The sequence below is a fragment of the Muntiacus reevesi genome, chromosome 12 (assembly GCF_963930625.1).
Source record: "Muntiacus reevesi chromosome 12, mMunRee1.1, whole genome shotgun sequence".
NCBI lineage: Eukaryota > Metazoa > Chordata > Mammalia > Artiodactyla > Cervidae > Muntiacus > Muntiacus reevesi.
This window is the reverse complement of record NC_089260.1, coordinates 68,942,375-68,964,956: the sequence shown is the minus strand read 5'-3', so window position 1 is coordinate 68,964,956 and position 22,582 is coordinate 68,942,375. Positions and strand designations below refer to the sequence as shown.

Below are 22,582 nucleotides of genomic sequence, written 5' to 3'. Positions count from 1 at the left end.
ATGCCAGGCTTCCTGCTTCCTGGTCCTCTGGTGAGGCTGTGCCTGGACCTCACGTGTGTCCTGTCCCTTTTCAACTCAGGTGGGTCTGGTCAAAGTCCAAGTGTCTTGGTCTATAAACTCTGTTTAGATATTCATTGTTCTTTGGAGAACTGTAGCATCCAGTGTTTCAGCCCAGAATCTTAAATGATCAAATTTAATCAAAATGGCAGTAGTAAATTCCCCATTTCTGATTTTGTCCCTCATCCCATTTATTCTGTTGCACTGGAGTCCCATTCATGCAACAGAATGCTCTTCCCCTCCACAGTGACCATCCTTGTCCAAAGCATCACCTTCCGTTTGCTGGACCACCAGGAGAGCTTCCAAAACTAGCTCCCTGCTTCTTCTCTTTCTCTGGTCTCTCCACGTTCCATTCTCCACTCACCGGCCTAAGGCATTCTCTCGGACATTTCATTACACCACTTCCCCAGTTCCTCCTTCATTTCTTTCTCCTCCTCCCAAAAAGTAATCAATGACTTTCTACTGCTTCTCTTTGGGTAGCATCCTAAGTCCTTCCACACTCTACGTGATCCAGCCCACTTCCCCAGCTCCAGTTCCTACAATCCCTTGTCTCCATCCTTTCTGCTTTCTCATGTTGGCCTTCTTCCAGTCTGTAAAATAATACTCACACCCATCTCAGACCCTGGGCTCAGGCTATCATCTATACACTGAATATCCTCCGAACCAGCTTTGTCTCTGCTCAAATATTCTCATCTTTCAGATCTCAGTGGAGAATCATCTCCCAGGGATGGCTTCCAGATCACTGAGATTAGATCAGGCTCCCTATTCCACGCACTCCAAATGCCCTTCAACATAACTAACGTTGTTTGAAATAATGTTCATGGGTCTTCATTTCTTTCATGTCTGCCCTCCCTGCTAGACTCTAAGTTCCTTAAAGATGGACTCTGTATCTATCTGTTCTATCATACTCTCCCAGTATCTAATACACACAATGCCTATTAAAATCTAGATGCTTAATAGCGTGATTAACTATTAGAATTGCTATAGTCAATCCATAAATATTTAATGACTAAATTAGCAAATGAATTAGCCAGGTACATGTTGGATATTAAGCAAATCCACATTGTAATTTTATCATCTTTAAAAGGCTTATTTTGGATTAAATTTTCTCTGGCATTATGTCTGTGTTATAATTTCTCTGAAACCTTTTTTTTTTTTTTTTACTTTAGTGTCTTCCTTTAGAGGAGAAGCTGAGAAGGAAAATGTCATGATCTTCCTACCTACAACAGGTAAATGGGCAGGTAGTCCTTCCTAGGGCAAATACAGTATAATGCTGCTCCTACAAGGGATCGAAAATCTTCAGACTTAAAGAAGCAGAGATAAGAAAGGTGGTTGACAGAATCTGGGGTTGGGAGGGGAGATGGAAATAGGGTGATTGGCCAGATGTGGGATTTAGGCACATCACTTAACATTTCTGGACTTCAATTCCTCCTCCTTCAAAGGGAGTGATAGATAAGATGACTTTTAAGGATGTTATAAATTTCTGGGGCTGTGCTTCCACGATACCATTTTACTCATGAAAACTTTTATTCCAGCATCTGGAAATAAACAAGTAAAGAAGGAAAAGGATGGGACTTGGCTTGGTGCAACAGGTAACTAGACCAGTCCTAAAGCCTGACTCATGCTGTAACACAATGAACCATTTTCCAGTCTCTCTGTGCCTTGGTTTTTCCATCTACAAAATGGGTACAAAGCACCTGTCCATTGGAATGTGACAGGAAAAGTCATCATTGCAACAATGGTAGTAAATGATGCAGCATGATTAAGATGCATCTAATCCAAAACAGCTGACCTTTCAGGTCTAGGCTTTGCAGGGATGTCTCATCCATCCTCTAGAACACCTAGAGGTGTTCCTAGCATCTTGATATTCCCTGTTTGACTCTCCTCTCGTGGGATGACACATGCGTGTCTCTTCTCCATCTAAACCACAGACAATAGGCTCTACAGACATGGAGACAGGGTCCTTTCCCATTGACTTACTGATACCAAACACCTAACGTACTGCTTGGCCCTAGGTGAATATTTATTGAAAGAATAAAGAATGAATGAACGCCTTTGGTTTTCAAGATTTCCTTTGACATTCTCTTCTTTGGCAGCATGAAATTTGTTGAGTGGGCAAGTGACTCCCTCTTCTGGAAGTATGTTCTGACTCTTTATTACCAGGGCTCGGTCGAGCAAATTTAAGCAAGTTTCTTCTGCTCTCTGAGCCTCGGTTTCCCAACCCAATAAAGAGAAGGGGTGGATTAGACGCCCTGCATGGGAATCAGCTTGTCTATTGATTAAAGTGTGCATTTCTAGAGAACGTCCAGTTCAAGGAGACTAGAACCCCAGGGCTGGGGGAGGTATTGCAGTGCATCCAGCAATGGTGACCTTCACGATGTCAGAGGGCAGTTGTAGTCCAGACCTCCGAGGCCTCTCCAGCAGCATGGGGTTGGGGCTGAAGGCTCCATTTTTCTCCTGAAGGCTTTTCTCTTCCCAGCGTCCGGCCTCAGAGAAGAAGAGAGGAGAGAAAAGATCGCTTTTCTTGACACTACAGGTGAGTACCACACTCACACACACCCCTCAGTGCCCCATGGGGGCCTGGACCACTGAAATCACTGCTCCTACCACTGGACCCCCCATTCCCAACCCCCAACACCAGGGATTCCCTGGTGGCTCAGATGGTAAAGAATCCGCCTGCAATGCAGGAAACCCAGGTTCGATCCCTGGGTTGGGAAGATCCACTGGAGAAGGAAATGGCATTGTGCTCCAGTATGCTGGCCTGGAGAATTCCGTGGACAGAGGAGCCAGGTGGGGCAGTCCACGGGGTTGCAAAGAGTCAGAGACGACTCTAGTGAGCGACTAATATGTTCACTTTCACTTACCAACCCCCACAGCGGGGCTGCAGCTTCTCTCCAATCCTCAGATCGCTTTAGCACAATTATTTGAACATTAAGTAAGAGTTGAAAAAGACACTGTTTGCAAAAACATAAAAGCAGCATTGAACACTGTTTCCACCTTGTCACATCTCTTCACTTGGCTGCACACTGCCAACATATGGGCAACTGGTGGATGGATGGATGAATGGATTTAGGTACTGATGTCTGCGCTGTGTGCGGTGCAAAGTCGTTTTCAATCATGTCCAACTCTTTGTGACCCTATGGACAGTAGCCCGCCAGGCTCCTCTGTTAATGGGACTCTCCTGGCAAGAATACTGGAGTGGGTTGCCTTTGCCTTCTCCAGGGGATCTTCCCATCCTAGGGATCGAACCCGGGTTTCTTAGTCTCCTGTATTGGCAGGCAGATTCTTTACCACTAGCACCACCTGGGAAGCCACTGATGTCTGGACGCTATTAAGTCTGAATCTCTGAGGGTGGAATTCAAACATCAGAATTCTGGAATTGAAAACAAAGTCTTTCTGGTGAGGCAAACGGTCAGCCAGGATCTGAGCCTCTCTGTTAGACAATGTCATTATTTGTATTATATAGAACTTTGAGAACTCCTGGAATTTCCTGGAGCTGATACATTACATACAAGCATCCCCTGCCAATCTCTACTCTCTCCACTTGCAGAGGTACACTATTCCCTAAAATAAGTGTTCCTTGTGTTTCACCCAAACCTCTCCTTTCTACTCTTGCTTGTCACTGTGTATGTCATTAGCTGTCACCTCCTGAGGACAGGAACTGCCTTTTATCTTCCAAATCCTTGTGCCCAAAACAGAGTGTGAGTTCATGTCCAAACAGGAGGCGCATCTGCCTGAATGCTGGAAATGAGGAACTTTTTCTGTTGCCAAGAAAGGCCTGCTGGTGACATTATCTTTGAATCTCTTTCAGAACTGCCTGCAAGGTCAGTCGATCTGTCTGCACTTAACCTCACAGAGCTGGTGAATGGGATGCTGAATAGAGCTTTAAAAGGTAGCCATTTTTTTCTTTTTTAAGCACAATTCAGGTTCATTTTTGTCTTGTTCCTGCTTCACTTCTGGACTCTCCATGACCCGGGCAAGACCCACCCTGTTTCTGCTTATCTCAACTCCCTTGTGTTCTGAGTGGAGGATGTGTGTCCTACTTAACTCATGATGAGATTGAAAACATCCAAATGAAGTAGGAGGCCTGCCAGCATTTTGAGAGCAAGATGAGTTCCAAACACAGCACCTGTGTCGTCATCTCTAATCATAGCTATATTGTGAGAGAATTGCCAGTTTAAAGATCCATCAAGAAATATAGTCAAGGGACATGTATTTTTGCATTTGGGGGTTTGTTTTGATTTGATTTTTATTATTTTCAATGTTTATCATTTTATTTTTATTTGTTCATTGTGTTATTAACCTCTATGATCAGTTTAGTAATTTCTATTACTGTTCAATATTGTTGGTGGGCATTTGCTCTTTCTTTATCTCGGTATCTTTCGCAGATAGCAAGAACTTCTTCTCCTTGTTGAGTGTCACTTCCTACAGTTCATTTGCCTTCCACAAGTTTTCTGTGGCCATTTATAACAGTAAGTGCTGCCAGCTCTTCTTTTATTTTTAATTTATTTTATTGAAGTATAGTTGATTTACAGTGTTGTGTTAATTTCTGCTATATAGCTAAATGATTCAGAGATATATATATATGTATATATATACACTTTTTCATATTCTTTTCCAATTATGATTTATCACAGGATATTGAATATAGTTCCTTGTGCTGTGCAGTAAGATCGTGTTGTTTATCCATTCCATATTAATGGTTTGCATCTGCCAACCCCAAAGTCCCCATCCATCCTGCCCTTCTGCCCTCCCCAAGCTCTCCTTGGTGGTGAGAGTGGTAAGTGATGGACAGGCAGGGCCAGGCTATGTGTCAGGGCTGCTGTGTACTGCGTGTCTCTTCACAGTTTCCAACCTGAAGACTGTGGATCCAGCCAACTTCCCCACGCGGTACTGCTACTGCTTAAACAACCGAACCAACGATTTGTCAGGTTGGTACAACTCATCATGAGGCTTGCAACTGATTTTGCTTGTGCCCTTTTAGATAAGGAGAAATTTTTTTTTCTCCTCAGACTAAAATAAGAAAATGCAATGATATCTATTATGCTTAAATACGTGCACATTCATTATCCCAGAAATTTCCTTTCTTGGTTTTCTACCAAGGAATAGTTTTATCTGTGCAGAGGGGCAAGAATAAATGTATCATTGTTTAAGAGCAAAATCTGAGAATGATCTAAACACCCATCATCAGGAAAATGGTTGAATACTCTGCTGTATAATTAGATCTTGGAAAGCAGCCATAGACAGTACATAAATATGTACATGTGACCAGATTTGGTCTGTGTATGGAAATATTTCCATGACATTTTCAATTAGAAAAAGGAACTTGCAAAATAAATAAATTGAGTAAAATAGCACTGATGAAAAAATATATGCCTATCTGAACACCGGGTGGGTGATTACCTCCAAAAAGAAGATTAGAGTCTAGGTATGAAATAGAAGAGTGTTGATTAAAGGAACCTGATATTGTCTGATTTTTTTTTTTCAAAGACAGTATATTCATGTATCTGCCGTGTTTTCTATGATGTTTTATAATCTTATTTAAACTAATCAGCAGGTCTTAAAAAAAATTCCATTCCAATGAATTTAAATATGCATTATCCCTCATATGAACTCATAATGTTCATTGAAAAAATATACTATAATTTATTTAATTTATCTCCTCCTGATGCGAACCCTTTTTTTGCCATTCTCAACAGTGCTGTGATGAGTACCTGAGTACAATCACTTGGAGTATTTGTCCAATTACCTATATAGAATAAAGTCTTCAAGACAGAATTGTTGTCTGACAGGAAGGGGGACTTGTGATGGTTCACATCACTAAACATTCCTCTAGAAATCTTGCATAAGTTTACACTCTTACCAATAGTGTTTGAAAGTGTGAGCTTTTCCTCACCCTTGTCGACGCTGAGTACTGAGACATTCGTAAGTCATTACCAATTAGATAGACAAAAGGAACTTTCCCCTACTTCCTATTATATATGAAAGTAGTTGAAATCATTCATCTACGTGTTGTTAATCAATTGGATAATGCACATTTTCACCAAAACAAAAAATGTCTTCAAGGCAGTGATAACTGATTTTCTTCCAAGCCGAGGACCCGACTTGGGAGCAGTTCTAAAGGGAGAGTTAACAAATATATTGAGTAAGCGATGTGTATGAGCAGTGGTAGAAATCTTCAGAACTGGGGCTTTAGCACAAGGCAGCCCTCAGCTCGAATTCAAGCCCTGCCAAATACTCTAAGACCTTGGGAAATTTCCTCATCTCTCTGAAGCTTGCACAGAACTTGAACTCCATCCTTGGTGTCTGGGTTCCAAAGCCATGCTCATAGCTTCTATGTGATATTAATGTTGTTCAGCCACCAAGTGGTGTCAGACTCTCATGACCCAACAGACTGTAGCATGCTGGGCTTCCCTGTCTTTCACCATCTCCTGGAATTTGCCCAAGTTCATGTCCATTGGTGATGCCAACCAACTGTCTCATTCTCTATCACCCTCTTCTCTTTCTGCCTTCAATCTTCGCCAGCATCAGGGGCTTTTCCAATGAGTCAGCTGTTTGTATCAGGTGGCCAAAGTATCAGAGCTTCAGCTTCAGCATCAGTCCTTCCAAAGAGTACTCAGGTCGATTTCCTTTAAGATTGACTAGTTTGAGCTCCTTGCTTTCCAAGGGACTCTTGTTATGTGATGTATGTGATATTAATAGTGGACTGCAATTGTGGATTGAAGTTTCTTGGTCTCTTTATGAGTCTGTCTCTCCCACTAATCTCAGCTCCTGATGGGCAGAGATGGGGTCTTACACAGTCCTCCAGTGCCTCAGTGATGTCTGCCATATGGTAGACACTCAATGAAAGTTTGTTAGATGAATGAATTAATAACAATGGAGAGTTGAGAAATAGAAAGAAAATAGATGGCATGAGAAATAAAATACTTCCACTCTTCAGTTTTTACATTTACCAGTGTGACTAGGGACAGACTGGTCTAAACAGACATAAAGAAGGATGCCTACCTTCTTCAGGGCCAAGTGTCCATACTGTGTAGATGCACCACCACAACACCCTCCAGGAGACTAACCGTGAACCCATGCATGGCACCAAGGCTCCAGCTCAGATAGGGTAGCGCCCACCTCCAGTTGGCCTCACATGCTATATACATTTCACCAGTTGTCACATTACCTTTTCATACCTCTCTGAGCTCCATATTTTCAATGTTCTGGGTTCTATATTTTCAACTCAGCTTGCCCCCAACCCCAGCTCATAACCCTATTACTGAAAACAATCATTTATACAAGGCATGATGGGAAACTATCCACGGGACCTCAGAAGTTTCTTTAAAAATTCACTGTTTGGGGCTCCTAGAATAAATACTCCTTGTGGTAGAAGCAAAAGCTTGCTGGGTCCTGGAAAACGATAAATGGACAGCAGAGGAGAAGGCAGCTGTGTGCATAGGAAGTGTATTAGGAACTTTAATCGGTCAGCGGCGCCCGCCATGTTAAGACTTGTTCAGAATGCACTCAGAGAATTTCATAACTTGAAATGGGGTAAAATTCTCTCAGGCTCCTCCCATCAGACTTCTTAGCATGGAGGGCAGGAGAAGAGCTTCCTTTTCTAATTTGTGTAGAGTTCTTGTCTCCTTTGGTAGTCTGTCATTTATAATCCACCACTAGATTTGATACCATTTTGAAAATCCGAAGTTACTTAAATTTACACCCCATGTCTGTAGAACTGCTTCCTATCCAGTGAATTTGGTGTTCTAAATCAATCAGATGAAATAGTGAGGTGTAAGGGAAACAAATCAGAAAAATTACTGATTTTTTTATTACTCAATACTCTGGTCTTGCACAGCTCTTTGGTACTGGCAGAGAAGGGTTTGGGTGGTGGGGGGCAGGGGGAACGGCGGTGTGGTGCAGACGGGGAAGGAAATGGGAGAAGAAAGCAGATTATAGTGGTAGATCCAAAGGTTTCCTGCCTGCCTAAAATTAAGATTTAAAAAGAAACTGGTAATATTTAGTTTCCCTCAATACACTGAACTAAATCAAACTTGTAAAATTTACTTTGAAAAATCCACATGCAATCTACTTTTCCTCTCATGGCTCTGAAACTTAAACCAAGTTTCAGAAATGTAACCTCCCTCAATCTGTCTTACAGATTTCACTGCCCTCCTGGTGGACATCATTGGAAATTCTAGCAGCTACCTCACAGAGATTTTTAAGTCAACTTCCATCCTCTCAGGTGTGCTCATCTTGAAAATGCTTGGCAAATATTGACATTTGGCACTCACCATGGAATATGAAAAAGCAGGGCTCCTAAATAAGGAGTTAGCCTTATTTTCCTGTAACAACTGGTGCTAGAAATTTCCAACTTGATTTTCATTTCAACCAAAGACTTAACAGCTTGAGACCCATTGCTAAGTCCCGCTGTGTCCTGGTCTGTCTTGCAGTGAGTCAAACGAGTGAATCCGACTGCATCTTCATCTGCGTGATGACAGGAAAGTCAGGTGAGCCACCAGTCATTCTTTGACCAGCTCTCTGAGCTGAGAATTACACACAAACTCTCCAACAGGTAAGCCCAAGATTTGACCCTGTTGGTGTGGTTTCTGCAGGACGGAATCTTTCTGACTTCTGGGAGCTGGTGGAAAAGTCCCCTGTTATCAATTACACATTTACTAGCAACATATCTGGTGTTCTGGGTGAGTGCAACCCTCCCAAACTCCTACAATAGAATCTCCAGACCAGGGTCCCAGCTAGCAAGCTGAAGATTGAACGCTATTAGCTGTATGGTGTTAAAACCAGAGGATTTTGTCATTCAAATTTTTTTGGATTTCTAGATTTTTTTTTTTTTTTTTTTTTGCAAAGAACTGACAGCCCTGGATCTGCCCTCTCACCCCTGGCGACAAGCAAATGGAGTTGAACTGCCATCCCCCCTGTTAGGAGAGACCCCTTCTCCTCTTTTCCATTGCCCTCATGTCTCCCTGTGGCCTTGCACTTCTTTTCTTATATAAACAACCTGACTCTTGTAGGTATTTGAATTTGTGACCCTATTATAAACATTGCCAATCTGTAATACCCAGACGCCATCTGCCCCTCCATACTCACACCTACCCATCTTCCTGCATCTTCTCGGGCACCAGGTGGCATTTTGGGTCACCTTAAAGCTTTCTCTTCTACACTTAGCTGTCATTTCTAACAGAATAAAGTGTCTGCAATGTGGCTGATCTTCCAAGACCATTTGCAACTACTGTGATGGTCTTAGTTCAAGTTCTCATCATCTACCTTTACTATAGCAGCCTCTGAACCAATCTCCTTTGACCCAGTCTCTTTATTTCTCTGAAATATCCATCCATTCCCAAAAGAGTGATAATATGATTGGGTTATATCTTTTTACTGCTCAGAACTCCTAGTTCAGCAGCAGAGGGTCCTAAGTCCTTAGCAAGGAGTTTACATTTCTCTATCATCAAGCCCACACTCATCTACTCTCTTCCTAAATCTCTTCCTAAAACTCTATTGAAACCCCTGCCTCTTCTTGCAGATGGCATACGTCTCCACATCTTTGGGATTTTGCTGTTATCCCAGAATGGAACTTCCCTACTTTTCCATATTTCAGAATCCAATTTGTCTGTCAATGGCTAACTCAGCTACTGACTCCTCTTTCCAACAAAATCACCTAACCAAAATTAGTCTTCTGTCCTCTGTAATTCTACAGCACTCATTTGGACTCTCTGTTACTCCAGGTTGAATCACAGATGACTTTATCTGTGTGCCTCCTCAAGGAATCACTTGAAGGCAGAGGCTGAGCCTTCTTTAGCTCCATGGTCTGCCTTCGTCTTGATGCCTCGCACTGTTCTTTGTGCACAGTAGGTTCTTCATCAGTGTTCCTTGGAGTGAAATGAAGTTTGCAATCAACTCCAATTCCACTTTACAAGGCTGCCTTGATTGGTATTTATTGTAGGTAGGGTGTGAGGGTGTGCTAAGTCGCTTCTGTCATGTCCAACTCTTTTATGACCCCATGCAGTATAGCCCACCAGGCTCCTCTGTCCCTGGGATTCTCCAGGCAAGAATACTTGAGTGGGTTGCCATGCCCTCCTCCAGGGGCTCTTCCTAACTCAGGGATCAAACCCCACGTCTCTTATGTCTCCTGCATTGGCAGGCAGGTTCTTTACCACTAGTGCAACCTGGGAAGCCCCTTATTGAAGGGCATCTCTTAGCTGTGGAAGTTATCAACTTGTGCTTGATAAAGAGATGCAATGGGCCATTGGTGGGTTCCTTTCAATTCTGAGGACAGATCTGAGGGTTAAGCCAATCTCACTTCTTCAGAGAGTCCTTCCATGACTGTCCACTCCCAGTCTCAATTAAGTCTCCCCTTTTGTGCTCTTTCTGTAAAATTTTCCAAACAACAGCTGCTTGGTAAGAGAGAAAGTGTGGACATGTTGATCAAGGTCATCACCCTGTCTGGGTGATGGTTTGATTGGCAGGCACTCAGCCCCATGTCCCTTCGTCTGGGAGCAAGGACCAGGCTTCTGGTGCATGTGGGGGTGATGCTGAGTCCAGAAGTAAGGCAAGAGAGAAGAAATGAGGCTGCAGGCCTGCCTTCTGCAATTGCACTTCTTGTGCCCAACACATAGTTACCTGCCAAACAGGCAACTAGGGGTGAAACCCCACCTGTCTGCAGGCCAGCCTTTGTCTATCCAGAGGATTGGACCTTATGGGCTACTGGGAGCCTGTCCTAGCCTGACATGGGGCCCCATTCCCTAAGCCACCCTTCTCCCGAGGTAGGCTTAGTGAAAACTTGAGTCTCTTCCTCCTTCTCTTCATGGAGCATCCAAGGGCACTGGGGGGATCTTCCTCTGAATGAAGCCTTCCTGCTTTCTTTGTAGGGGGCTTCCCAGGTGGCTCAGTGAGTAAAGAATCCACCTGCCAATGCAGGAGATGCAGGTTTGATCCCTGGGTTGGGAAGATCCCCTGGAGAAGAGTATGGCAACCTACTCCAGTGTTCTTGCCTGGAAAATTCCATGGACAGAAGAACCTGGCGGGCTACAGTCCATGGGGTCACAAAGAATCGGACACGACTGAACTGGCATGCACGCACATGCTGTCTTTGTGGGAACCTATCTTTCAAGTGGTTTCTGCCTGAGAACCCCTAGTTCCCAGGTTTCACCTCTGGCGCCTAGTCATACCCCAGGGCACTTGAGCAAACCTAAGCACTCTTCCAGGGACCAACGTCAGAGCCATGGAGGGGCAAAGGGCTGCGAGGTGGGCGAGGACACTGAGGGAGTCAGGTTCTGATCAGGAAACACGTCACGCGTCTGATGCTTTCGGTCTGACAGTTTTGCATTCTGTGCACAGGGCTTTTTCCTGCAGTGGTTTCAGAGCTTGATATTTCAGCTTAGTTTCAGCTCATTCAAGGGGAAACCCTCCTCTTGGTGATGTCAGGTACTGTTCCGAGTGATTTTGAACCTCTGTATTCTGTATATTTGCCGTCCAATGATCTTCCAGTGTCAACAATTCTCTGTGTCCAAAATATCAGCATAGTAAAGCTGCTGTTGACTGTCTCCTTAAACGTGCAGCTACCAGGGCGTCGGCCCTGACTTCAGAGCTCACGCCCACAAGCCAGCAAACACTACCTAGGACAAGCCCCCTACATGGAACCCAGAGGCCTGGAGTGTCCACTCTGAGAACCTCTTCTGGGACAGACACAATGCCTCCTTCAGAGGAAGAGCAGACCTTGAACACAAACATGCTTCCTGAGCTTCACAGCAGAGCCACAACCAAGGCCATGGACAGAACCACGGCCACCCTGGACACGGCCTCTCCCACCCTCCCAGCCTCCGGTAAGATTTCTCACCCTTTCCTCTCCTGTCTTGTTTGCGCCCCCACCCCAGTTCCCTCTGGGCTCAGATAAATAAGAGAAATGCTTCCTTTATCCTTTCTCCACCAACCCCTTTCTTCAACATCCCTTAAATAAGAGATGTGAGCCAGTCTGCGTCAAATATATATAAGCAAAGGTGACAAATATCACTGGTATAATGTCTTTCTAATGTTTATATTTATAACATTTTTATTTTAAAATAATTCAACATTCACAGTTGCAAAAATAGTACAGAAGCTTCCTGGTGCACTTCATGCAAGCATCCCCCAATAATAATATCTTACATAATTGTATTATATTGTAACATCAGGTATTTTTATTTCAGCAAAGCAGTTGGGAATCTCTCTCCTGAAATTCACACACTAATGAAATGAAATGAACTCAATATTTTATGGCAGGCAGGGTTAGGTTAATGTGTAGCTGGCTGGATAATGATGCCAAGAATATGTTAATGACTTGATGTCAGTGTAAAAAGCTGCTGCCAATGACCTGCTGAGAAGTTTCTTCCTTTCCTATCATGTTTGTGGACACTAATCAATGGTATTACCACTAAAAATGTAAAAGGCATGCTAATCTTATTTGGAATAAGATACAACTGAGATAACTCTTTCGTTAAAAGACAGTTATGTCTCAATGAGCTCCAACGATGGACCAGAGTCACCAGAATTCATTCATTCATTTACTTGTCAATGCATGTATTTAATATCAGACCCCAGGCTAGCTGTTAAAAAAAACCCCACAGCTCTATCAATGTTCTCTTTTCTTCCTGAGCTCTCAGACCTGGGAGAGAGGCATAGGCAAGCAAACTGATTAGTTGTTATTCAGCCTACAAAGAGCTATTATTCTAGAGAACCCAGAGAGAGGCTCCCCTGAGAAGGATGAGAATTGATAAAAGTCAGGCAGGCAGGGAAACAAAAATGAGGAAAAGGAAGGAATCAGCTTCACTAACTAGAAAAGTTTATAGTAATATATCTGCACCTAGACAGTTATACAAAAGAAGAAAACTTTCTTGTATAACATGAAAAAAGATGTGATTGCAGGTGGCAAGGGAAATCATAAAATACCTAGCCATCACCCTGATGGGGAAAGTGCTTAGTCTTATGTAAGAAAAGCTACCTAAAACTTTAACAAGAGTAATAAAAGCATGTTTAAATAAAGTGATATATCATGTTCTGGGTGAGAAATCTGAACATTTTTAAAATGGCAACTGTTCCCAACTTAACTTATATCGTTAAAATTCTCCCAGGAGTTTAGTTTTGTAAAAATCTGAAAAAAAATTTTTTTTGATTCCTACCATGGGAATGGGAAAGTGAAAACCATTTGATGAGTTTTGTTTAAAAAATCAGCAAGAAAAAACTTGTCTTAATAACCATCCTGTGATATTGTCAGGCTGGTGTCATCATCACCATCACCTTCATTTTAATGGTAAAGCTAAAAAGAGTTTGTGACTTGCCCCAAAGTTCACAGCACAGAGGAGTTGTGGGCAGAATTTACATCTCCAGGTCTCCTCACCTTAAATCTTGTAACTGTTCCACTATGCCACATAATTAGAAATGTATTTCTTAAATTTCACAGGGTCCATCATCACCCAAACACACACTCTAGCTGACTGTTTAGTGGCCTAGGAATCTGGAGAATTTTTTTCTTAATTGGTAGTTAGGAAAACTAAGTTTAGTTTGGTCCCCTTATTCCAGTTCAGTATAGAGCTGAAATCCCTGGATTATCTATATTATGTGTGCACATTGCATGTACCCTTTGACTATATGTCAATGTCTTGTCAATTTTACATCTGAATCAAGGCAGTCAAGCATGTACACGCCCTATTATTGTGCAGCTACTAGGAAGGTGTCCAGAACTCCATGGGTGACGGCCCACAGACCGGCACAGGCTTCCACTCTACCCGCGCCCTGGGCTCAGGTCACCAGTGAGAAAACTTCTGGAGGGCCTCCCTGGGAGACCCCTCCCTCCATGCCTACATCTCCTAAGGCCGAGGAGACTATGAACACAAGGAGCTTTTCCCAGCCTCCTACCGGGACAGCAGCCGCAGTTGGCACCCCATCCCAGACCAGCCCAACCTCAGGTAAGAGAGAATGCTCACTCCTACCTCCACTGTTGTTGTTGTTTAGTTGCTGAGTCATGTCTGACTCTTTTGTGACCCCATAGACCGTAGCCCACTAGTCTCTGTCAGACTCTTCTGTCCACCTGTCCATGGGATTTCCCAGGCAAGAATACTGGAGTGTGTTGCCATTTCTTTCTCCAGGGGATCTTCTTGACCCAGGGATCAAACCTGCGTCTCCTTCATTGGCAGGTGGATTCTTTACCACTGAGCCACCAGGGAAGCCCCCTACCTCTATTACTTACATATAAATATAATGATATGCACATTAAAATGTAATCACAATATGTGGATGGCCTGAGCTCTGAAAATTTGTTGTCTGATTCCAATTATGTGTTTATTTATGTATTTATGTGTATATGCATGTGTGTGTAATAAATATACACAGAAAACAAAAAATATACCAAAATAAGTCTGAAAAGAAATCCACAGCATGTTAACCTTGACTGTGTCTGGGAAGCAGAGAGGATTTTGATTTTTCATCACTGCAATGTCATGAATTTTCCATATTTTCTACTCCTGTAACCAGACGAAAGTGGTTTCTGTGCTTTGTAAAATTCTGTTTATTTATCTTTGGCTGTCCTGGATCCTTGCTGCTTCGTGGGCTTTTCTCCAGTTGCATGCAGTACTCAGGTTCATTGCAGTGGCCTCTCTTTTGTGGAGCACGGGCTCTAGGGTGTGCTCGGGCCTCAGTAGTTGCAGCTCCCGGGCTCCAGAGCTCAGGCTCAGTAGTTTTGGCTCATGGGCTTGGTTGCTCTTGGCATGTGGGATCTTCCAGGATCAGGGACTGAATTCATGTATCCTGCATTGGCAGGCAGGTTCTTTACCACTGAGCCACCAGGGAAGCCTTGTTTGTGTGTTTTTAAAATGATTTCCTCTGATCCTTGTAGCCAGAAGCCCTTCTTCTAGGCTACTGTGTTCAGTGGATTGTAGCTTTCTTCGCTGCTGTGCTATTTCTAACTGATTTCTGCATGCTCAGCATCCTACCAGGTACCTGACTTGATAGGCAGCAGGGGATGAGCAGGGCAGGGCTGGTGGCAGGGCATCACTTCTGCTCACGCAACTTAGGAAGACACTCAAGCTCACCTCTGTCTCCTCTCATCCCAGGTCCATCCACCCCTGGCACGCAGACTCCAAGTCCTACCAAGGCTCCAGCCCCCAAACATCCACAAGCAGGTAAGAACATGGTCTTGCAAAGAGAAACGCTATACCCTGGGTGGGAAGTGTAGTTTAGGGGCAGTGGCATGAGGCGATGGGGTGTCTGCAGGCAGAGCAAGCTTGCTGTTGTATTTTACTGATTCTAGCAGGAAAAGAGGCGGGAGAACTAAGTCTTGCTGTGCTGTGCTATTAAATCATCCTGTAATCTTGCATAAATAACTTCCTCTTTTTTGACTACAATTTCTCTATAGATTTGAGAGTTCTTTAAGATGCCATGATTCTCTGGTTGTATGTATAACCCAAGACCATTTCATTTTGACCTTTGTGAGGCCATTGTCACCTATGCAGGTGACCTCCCAGCCATGTGGCCCTTTATACCTGGAGAAGAGTCAGCCTTGATCCCAGGAACCCACCAATTTTCAAGTACGTACCAGCGCCCTGTCGCTCCTATAGCTTTTGTTTGTTTTGGATGAAGTTGTGTAGTATAATAAAAAGAGGTTTGTTTGATAAATTTCGATTCAGACTGCTGGGATTAAATCCTAGCTCTGCTATTTACTGGTGAGGTACCCTCCTGCACTCAAATTCCAGAATTCAGTTTCCTCTGCTGTAAAATAAGAATGATAATAATTATTGTGGGCACTAAAAATGTCTTTCCTCTGCAGGGTTTTGTATTGAGTAAGATAATGTGTGTGGAAGTGATTTGGAACTGGAGAGCACCATATAACTTAATTCAAACAACTTTTATTGAATGAACGCTCGTTGAGAAAGTGCTGTATGCTTTGCAAATGGAAGCCATTCTTACATTGAACATAATGTTAGCAGAAAGAGAGGAAGGAGAAAAGGATGACTCCAGATTTCAACCCCCGGGGCTTCCCTGACAGTCCACTGGTTAAGACTATGCTTTTCCAAAGCAGGGATGCAAGGGGTATGAGTTTGATCCCTGGTCGGGGAACTAAGATCCCACATGCTCCATGGTGCTGCCCCCCCAAAAGTTATATTACTATGATCATACAATATGTAACCATTAAGGCAATTATACTTCAGTTAAAAAGAAAAAGAACTGGGATAACTTTAACAATAAAAAGAAAAAAGAGGGACTTCCCTAGTTGTCCGGTGGCTAAGACTCCTTGTTCCCAATGCAGGTAGCTTGTGTTTGATCCTTGGTCAGGGAACTGGATCCCACATGCTGAAACTAAGACCTGGTGCAGCCAAGTAAATAAATAATTTGTTTAAAAAGACTGTTACAGTTACTTAAAGAAGCTGACAATCATTATTATCAAATAAAACAACTCAAGGATTTTCATCTGAAAAATTAAAACAAAATGACCCTTAGAAGTTCTTTTGCAGCCCATGCAAACTAGAAAAACTTATATTGGTGTCATCAAGCCCTATTTTCTTTTTTTTAATTTTTAATGTTTTAATCTTATTTTTATTTCTTTTAAAACATGTTTTTTTTTAATGTAGGCAATGCATGCACATAGAATAAAACTTTAAAAATTTTTAATTGGAGTATAGTTGGTTTGCAATGTCATGTTAATCACTGCTACAAGGCAAAGTGGTTCAGTTACATACATATATGCAATATATATGTTTTGTAATATTCCTTTCCATTATGGTTATCATAAGATATCAAATACAGTTTTCTGTGCTATATAGTAGGTCCTTATTGTTTATCCATTTTATATATAAAAACTTACATCTGTCAAGCCCTTACAAAAAAGGAAAATTTCTTTCTCCCAGCTGCTGAGTGCCATTAACTTCTGTTCTGTTTGAAAGGCCACCCCCGTAGGTACACTTTGTTCTTTTCTTTTTTTAGCTTTGGAGTACAGCAGATTACCAATATTGTCACAGTCTCAGGTGAACAATGAAGAGAATCAGCTGTACATACACGTGTCCGTTCTCCCCTAAACTCCCCTCCCACCCAGGCTGCCTCACAACACCGAGCAGTTTTCTGTACTCTACGGTAGGACCTTGTTGGTGTGTACTCCATTCTTACGGAATTCAAGAGGAAAACCTGTTTTGACCTTGCATGTGGGTTTTCAGGACTCCTGAAAGAGGTTCAGAACTTGGGGCTTCTGTGGTCTAAGCTGCATTTTCCCAACTTTTGAAGGTCCAACTCTCTCCTCTGTTTCTCTGGAGCCAGTTTGCAGAAGATAGAAATGGATATAATGTGAGTCTTTCAAAGGTGGTTGAGTTCTCAGGTCCCTCTCACTCCTGGCTGCCTTTCAAGATTAGTTTCCTGAATGTTCCCGCACCATCCAGCCACATGTCAACACGGCATTATTAAATTGCTGGACCCTGCACCGTTTCCTTTTTCATATCACCTAAGATCTGCCTTGGCGCTGCTCTAAACCTGCAGTGAATGGTGAATGGGCCTTTCAGACACAAAGATTTGATTATGCTGCCGTAGGAAATTACAGCCCTTTTCTCTCCAGGTTCTAAAGAAACACATGAGAGGTGCGGATGGGGGCAGTGGTCAGACTGAATTTTAGAAAACATGTTGGCTGTATCTCTCTGGATCTATCTCTGGAGAAGGAAATGGCAACCCACTCCAGTATCCTTGCTTGGAGAATTCCAAGGACAGAGGAGCCTGGCAGACTACAGTCCATGGGGTTGCAAAGCGTTGGACGTGACTTAGTAACTAAACAAAAACACTCTGGGTTTATATCTGTGTCTATTGTTGTTCTTTAGTCACTAAGTCATGTTCGACTCTTTTGCAACTGCATGGACTGTAGCCCACCAGGCTCCTCTGGCCATGGCATTTCCCAGGCAAGGTTACTGGAGTGGGTTGCCATTTCATTCTCTAAGGGATCTTTCCAAATCAGGGATTGAGCCCATGTCTCCTGAATTGGTAGGGGGATTCTTTACCACTGAGCCACCTAGAAAGCCCATCTCTACCCATATTATCTACCTCTATGTAGCTCTAGCTATCCATCATCCCATCCATCTAATGAGGAATGTAAAGTTTCTCTAGGAATTTTCAGGGAGACCATCTCTGATTTCCTCCAGGAATCGGTCCCTCACCTTTCTTCCTCTCTCTCCAGGATCTCTCACAGCAACTTTAATAGTCAGGGTGAAGCAAGGCCATGTTTACCTGTTGGTCCAGGGCTACCTGAGACTGGGGGCAAGACAATATTCACCCAGCACAGTCCCTAACAAAAGGAAGTGAAATGAAGTGAAAGTCGCTCAGTCGTGTCTGATTCTGCGACCCCGTAGACTGTAGTCAGTGGAATTCTCCAGGCCAGAATAGTGGAGTGGGGATCCACTTTCCTTCTCCAGGGGATCTCCCCAATCCAGGGATTGAACCCAGGTCTCCCACATTGCAGGCAGATTCTTTACCAGCTGAGCCACAAGGGAAGCCCAAAAATACTGGAGAGGGTAGCCTATCCCTTCTCCAGGGGATCTTCCCAACCCAGGAATCAAACCGGGGTCTCCTGCATTGCAGGGAAGATGCTTGCTAAATGCTTGTTGATGTGACTGGTCTGGGATTGCATCTTCCAGGGTGTCCTGAGCCGCTCCCTAAGGAGGGGGCTAGGACCGCTTCTCCCCTTGCGCTGACAGTGCAGAAGCTCAACCCTTGTCTGATGGAGCTGTGCCGCTTCTTCCAGCAATGCCTCTGCACAAGCCAGAAGAGAGAGCCTGGGATGGAGGCCAGGAGGTAACCTGAGCCACTCACTACTCTTTGCATCCAGTATTTACAGGCTTCTGACTCTGCTGGCTCCTCTGCAGGCTACTAGGCGGCCAGGCGTTAAGTAACTAACACACAGGTGACAGCGGCACCCTGAGGAATGCCCTCCCCCGTAGGCCTTCTGCTGCGCTGTCACCTCCTTGAGAGCCAGGATGGAACCCCATTCATTTCTGGGTCCCCAGAGCCAAGGGGATTGGCGTGCCACAGTGCAGTCGTGTTGTCAAGCTGACTTGCTGCGTCTACTGTTACAAATCTGCTGGAATTGTGTTGCACTGTGTTTCATCTGCTGGAATAATTACAGAGGGCTTTGAGTGGCCCTGAGCCCCAGTGCCCTCAGTTCAGTTCAGTTCAGTCACTCAGTCGTGTCTGACTCTGCAACCCTATGAAGCCCAGCACGCCAGGCCTCCCTGTCCATCACCAACTCCCAGAGTTTACTCAAACTCATGCCCATTGCATCAGTGATGCCATCCAACCATCTCATCCTCTGTCGTCCCCTTCTCCTCCTGCCCTCAATCTTTCCCAGCATCAGGGTCTTTTCAAATGAGTCAGCCCTTCACATCAGGTGGCCAAAGTATTGGAGTTTCAGCTTCAACATCAGTCCTTCCAATGAGTATTCGGAACTGATATCCATTAGGATGGACCAGTTGGATCTCCTTGCTGTCCAAGGGAGTCTCAAGAGTCTTTTCCAACACCACAGTTCAAAAGCATCAATTCTTTGGCACTCAGCTCTCTTTATAGTCCAACTCTCACATCCATACATGACTACTGGAAAAACCACAGCCTTGACTAGACGGACCTTTGTTGACAAAGTAATGTCTCTGGTTTTTAATATGCTGTCTAGGTTGGTCATAACTTTCCTTCCAAGGAGTAAGCATCTTTTAATTTCATGTCTGCAATCACTATCTGCAGTGATTTTGGAGCCCTAAAAAATAAAGTCAGCCACTGTTTCCACTGTTTCCCCATCTATTTCCCATGAAGTGGTGGGACCAGACCCCATGATCTTAGTTTTCTGAATGTTGAGCTTTAAGCCAATGCCCTCAGCCTGGTATGATTTATTAGAAGAGAATAATTCTGTCTATTGTTTAGTCACTAAGTAATATCTGGCTCTTTTGCACCCCATAGACTATAGCTCACCAGGCTCTTCTGTCCACAGAATTTCCCAGGGATTTTCCTTCTCCAGGTAAATTGAAGGTGATAGAACCTGGGAAACCTTTACTGCCAAGCTCTACATGAGCAATAGGCTGCTCCCCAGAAGCTTCCCAGATGGCACTAGTGGTAAAGACCCCCCCATCCCAGTTCAGGAGACATAAGAGATGCAAGTTCAACCCCTGGGTCAGGAAGATCCCCTGGAGGAGGGCATGACAGCCCACTCCAGTACTCTTGCCTGGAGAATCCCATGAACAGAGGAGCCTGGTGGGCCACAGTCCACAGGGCTGCAAAGAGTCAGACACGACTGAGGCAACTTAGCACAGTACAAAAGGTCCTAGAATCACAGAATGACAGAGATGGAAGCGATTGGAGAATGTTTAGCCCAGCCTCCTTGTATATCAGGTGAAGGATTGACAAGGAAGCGGATTCCCAGAGTCCGGCATCGAGCCAGTGATACAACTTGCACAGAAAATGCTTCTTCCTAATGATATGTGTGACCTTTTCACTGAAGCCCTTTGAAGCAATCTCTACAGTCACCAGCCAAGAGCAGAATATTGTCTTGCTAGGTACTGGCTGCATGGTTAACTCTAACAGCCCTTTACTCTGACCACCTCACACAAAAATAGATGAATATCACCACTGATTGATCTCTTAGGGTAATTCTGGCACTGCTGGGGAACTTTGCAAACAGTATCTCCTGTCATCCGCAGGATACCCTATGAGTGAAGATTCTATTATTGTCTTTTGTTTATATGTGAAAAAAACTAAGGCTCGAAGGATTAAGTAATCAGCCTGAAGTCACACGTCCTGGCAAGTCCTGATGGTAGAACTAAGAATAAGTCTTTCTGACTCTAAAGTCTGAACTTTTTCCTATGAAGACTCATTCTCTTCCTTTCCTCCCACAGCCTATAAAGATGGAGAGAGAGAATTCTTTGTTGTGAATAATTAGCCATTATGAGTTTCTTTTTTAGATGGTTCTCTTCTAATAGCCACAAAGGATAATAATTACTCTCAACTGTGATTTCAATCTTTAGGTATTGTCTTGACTACTATTCCTGGTTTCTGAAGAATGCAACATACATCTGTCAGAGGGTGAAAAGGGTATTCCATTCACACAGTAAGTGCACAGCCAGACTATTTTACGAAAAATGTCTAGAACTCTGCCTTAGCACAGTATCAGTAGGACGAGGTGTAACTCATCTAGCGATCATGAATCCTAGACAAAAAGACTAGAGTATTTCTGAGTTCCCTTCGCCTAACAGTTTGGAAACAAAAAAAAGTAGGAGTCAGCCCAGCAAAGCATTGTTTCTTTCTGTGTGCTCTTGGGCAAGCCTCTTCCCCTCTCTGAGTCTCCCTGTAAGCTCTAAAGACAAAGACAAATGAAACAGGAGATAATCACCATGTAAGCACTCAAATGCCTGAGCAGAACAAAGAGTGTACACATAATTCAAGAAAAAGAAGGCAGCCTGACCTGCTACAAGTGGGAGGTAGGGTACCTCTGTCCTTGTCCTCAGGCATCCTCCGAGGCCAGACATCTTCGTTTTAATTTTCACTCCTGCTGACAAAAATTGCTGATGTAGTTTGTTCCCCAAAGCAACAGTTTGGCCATTTTATTGTTCCATCTTCCTGAACTGTCTGGTCAAGGAAATCTGGCTTTCTGAAAATCATGGAACCAAGTTGAACTCTGGAAAACCCCATTTGAAACATAACTCAAATATAGGCCGAGTGGTCATATGGTTGTGCATTATATTACAACAGTCAAACAAAAAACAATGCAGTCCTCCAGTCCTTCCTTGTGGTTTTATTTAGCTAATTAATTAATTTATATTTGGCTGTGCCGGGTCTTCATTGCTGTGCGGGCTTTTCCCTAGTTGCAGAGAACAGGGCTACTCTCTAGGTGTGCAGGCTTGTCATTGCAGTGGCTTCTCTTGTGGATCTCGGGCTCCAGGGCACGTGGGCTTCTGCAGTCGTGGTTCTCGGGCTCTAAGAATACAGGCTGAATAGCTGCTGCACACGAGCTTAGTTGCTCCGTGGCACATGGAATCCTCCCGGACCAGGGATCGAACCCATGTCTCCTGCATTGCCAGGCGGATTCTTTACCACTGAGCCACCAGGGAAGCCCGGAAAGTGGAGTCTTGACCACTGGACTGCCAGGGAAGTACTTGCATGAGCTCCTTCATTCTCTGACATTGACTCTGAGCGACACCCTGTCCAGTGCACTGCCGCACCCCTCTAGGAGGAGCCTGAGCCAGAATTTATTTCTCTGTATTTCTCTGTATTTCCCTTCTCTCTCTTCTTTTTTTTTCCAGCCTTAAAACAAAAGTGCCTTGAGAACATCTGCAAGTCTGTTTGAGTCTTGAAAAAACAACAGGGCCTCACGACACCCTGGGCGACCTCTGTTCACCCTGGCCCCTGGCCCATGTTGCCGGCATTTGCAGAATTCACCCAGGCTCCAGCTCTAGATCATCAATTAATTGAATGTGGGTCTTTTTGGAAGCAGCATCTCTTTCTCTCCTGTGTCACGTACTGAAGGTAGAAGAGCACATGTTAGAGC

The 22,582-nt window shown here is 43.8% G+C and overlaps 1 protein-coding gene across 1 annotated transcript; it reads left to right on the top strand.

The window, feature by feature from the left end:
* Nucleotides 1-22,381, top strand: HHLA1 (HHLA1 neighbor of OC90). The gene is made up of 16 exons (XM_065902708.1): nt 1-79; nt 1,227-1,286; nt 2,537-2,593; nt 3,869-3,949; nt 4,446-4,529; nt 4,905-4,988; nt 8,201-8,284; nt 8,493-8,549; nt 8,655-8,747; nt 11,616-11,879; nt 13,752-13,997; nt 15,141-15,209; nt 15,540-15,614; nt 18,693-18,849; nt 21,063-21,145; nt 22,338-22,381. The coding sequence occupies exons 1-16, from the start codon at nt 1-3 to the stop codon at nt 22,379-22,381; spliced, it is 1,617 nt and encodes a 538-aa protein (XP_065758780.1).
* The last annotated feature ends 201 nt before the right edge of the window (nt 22,382-22,582 follow it).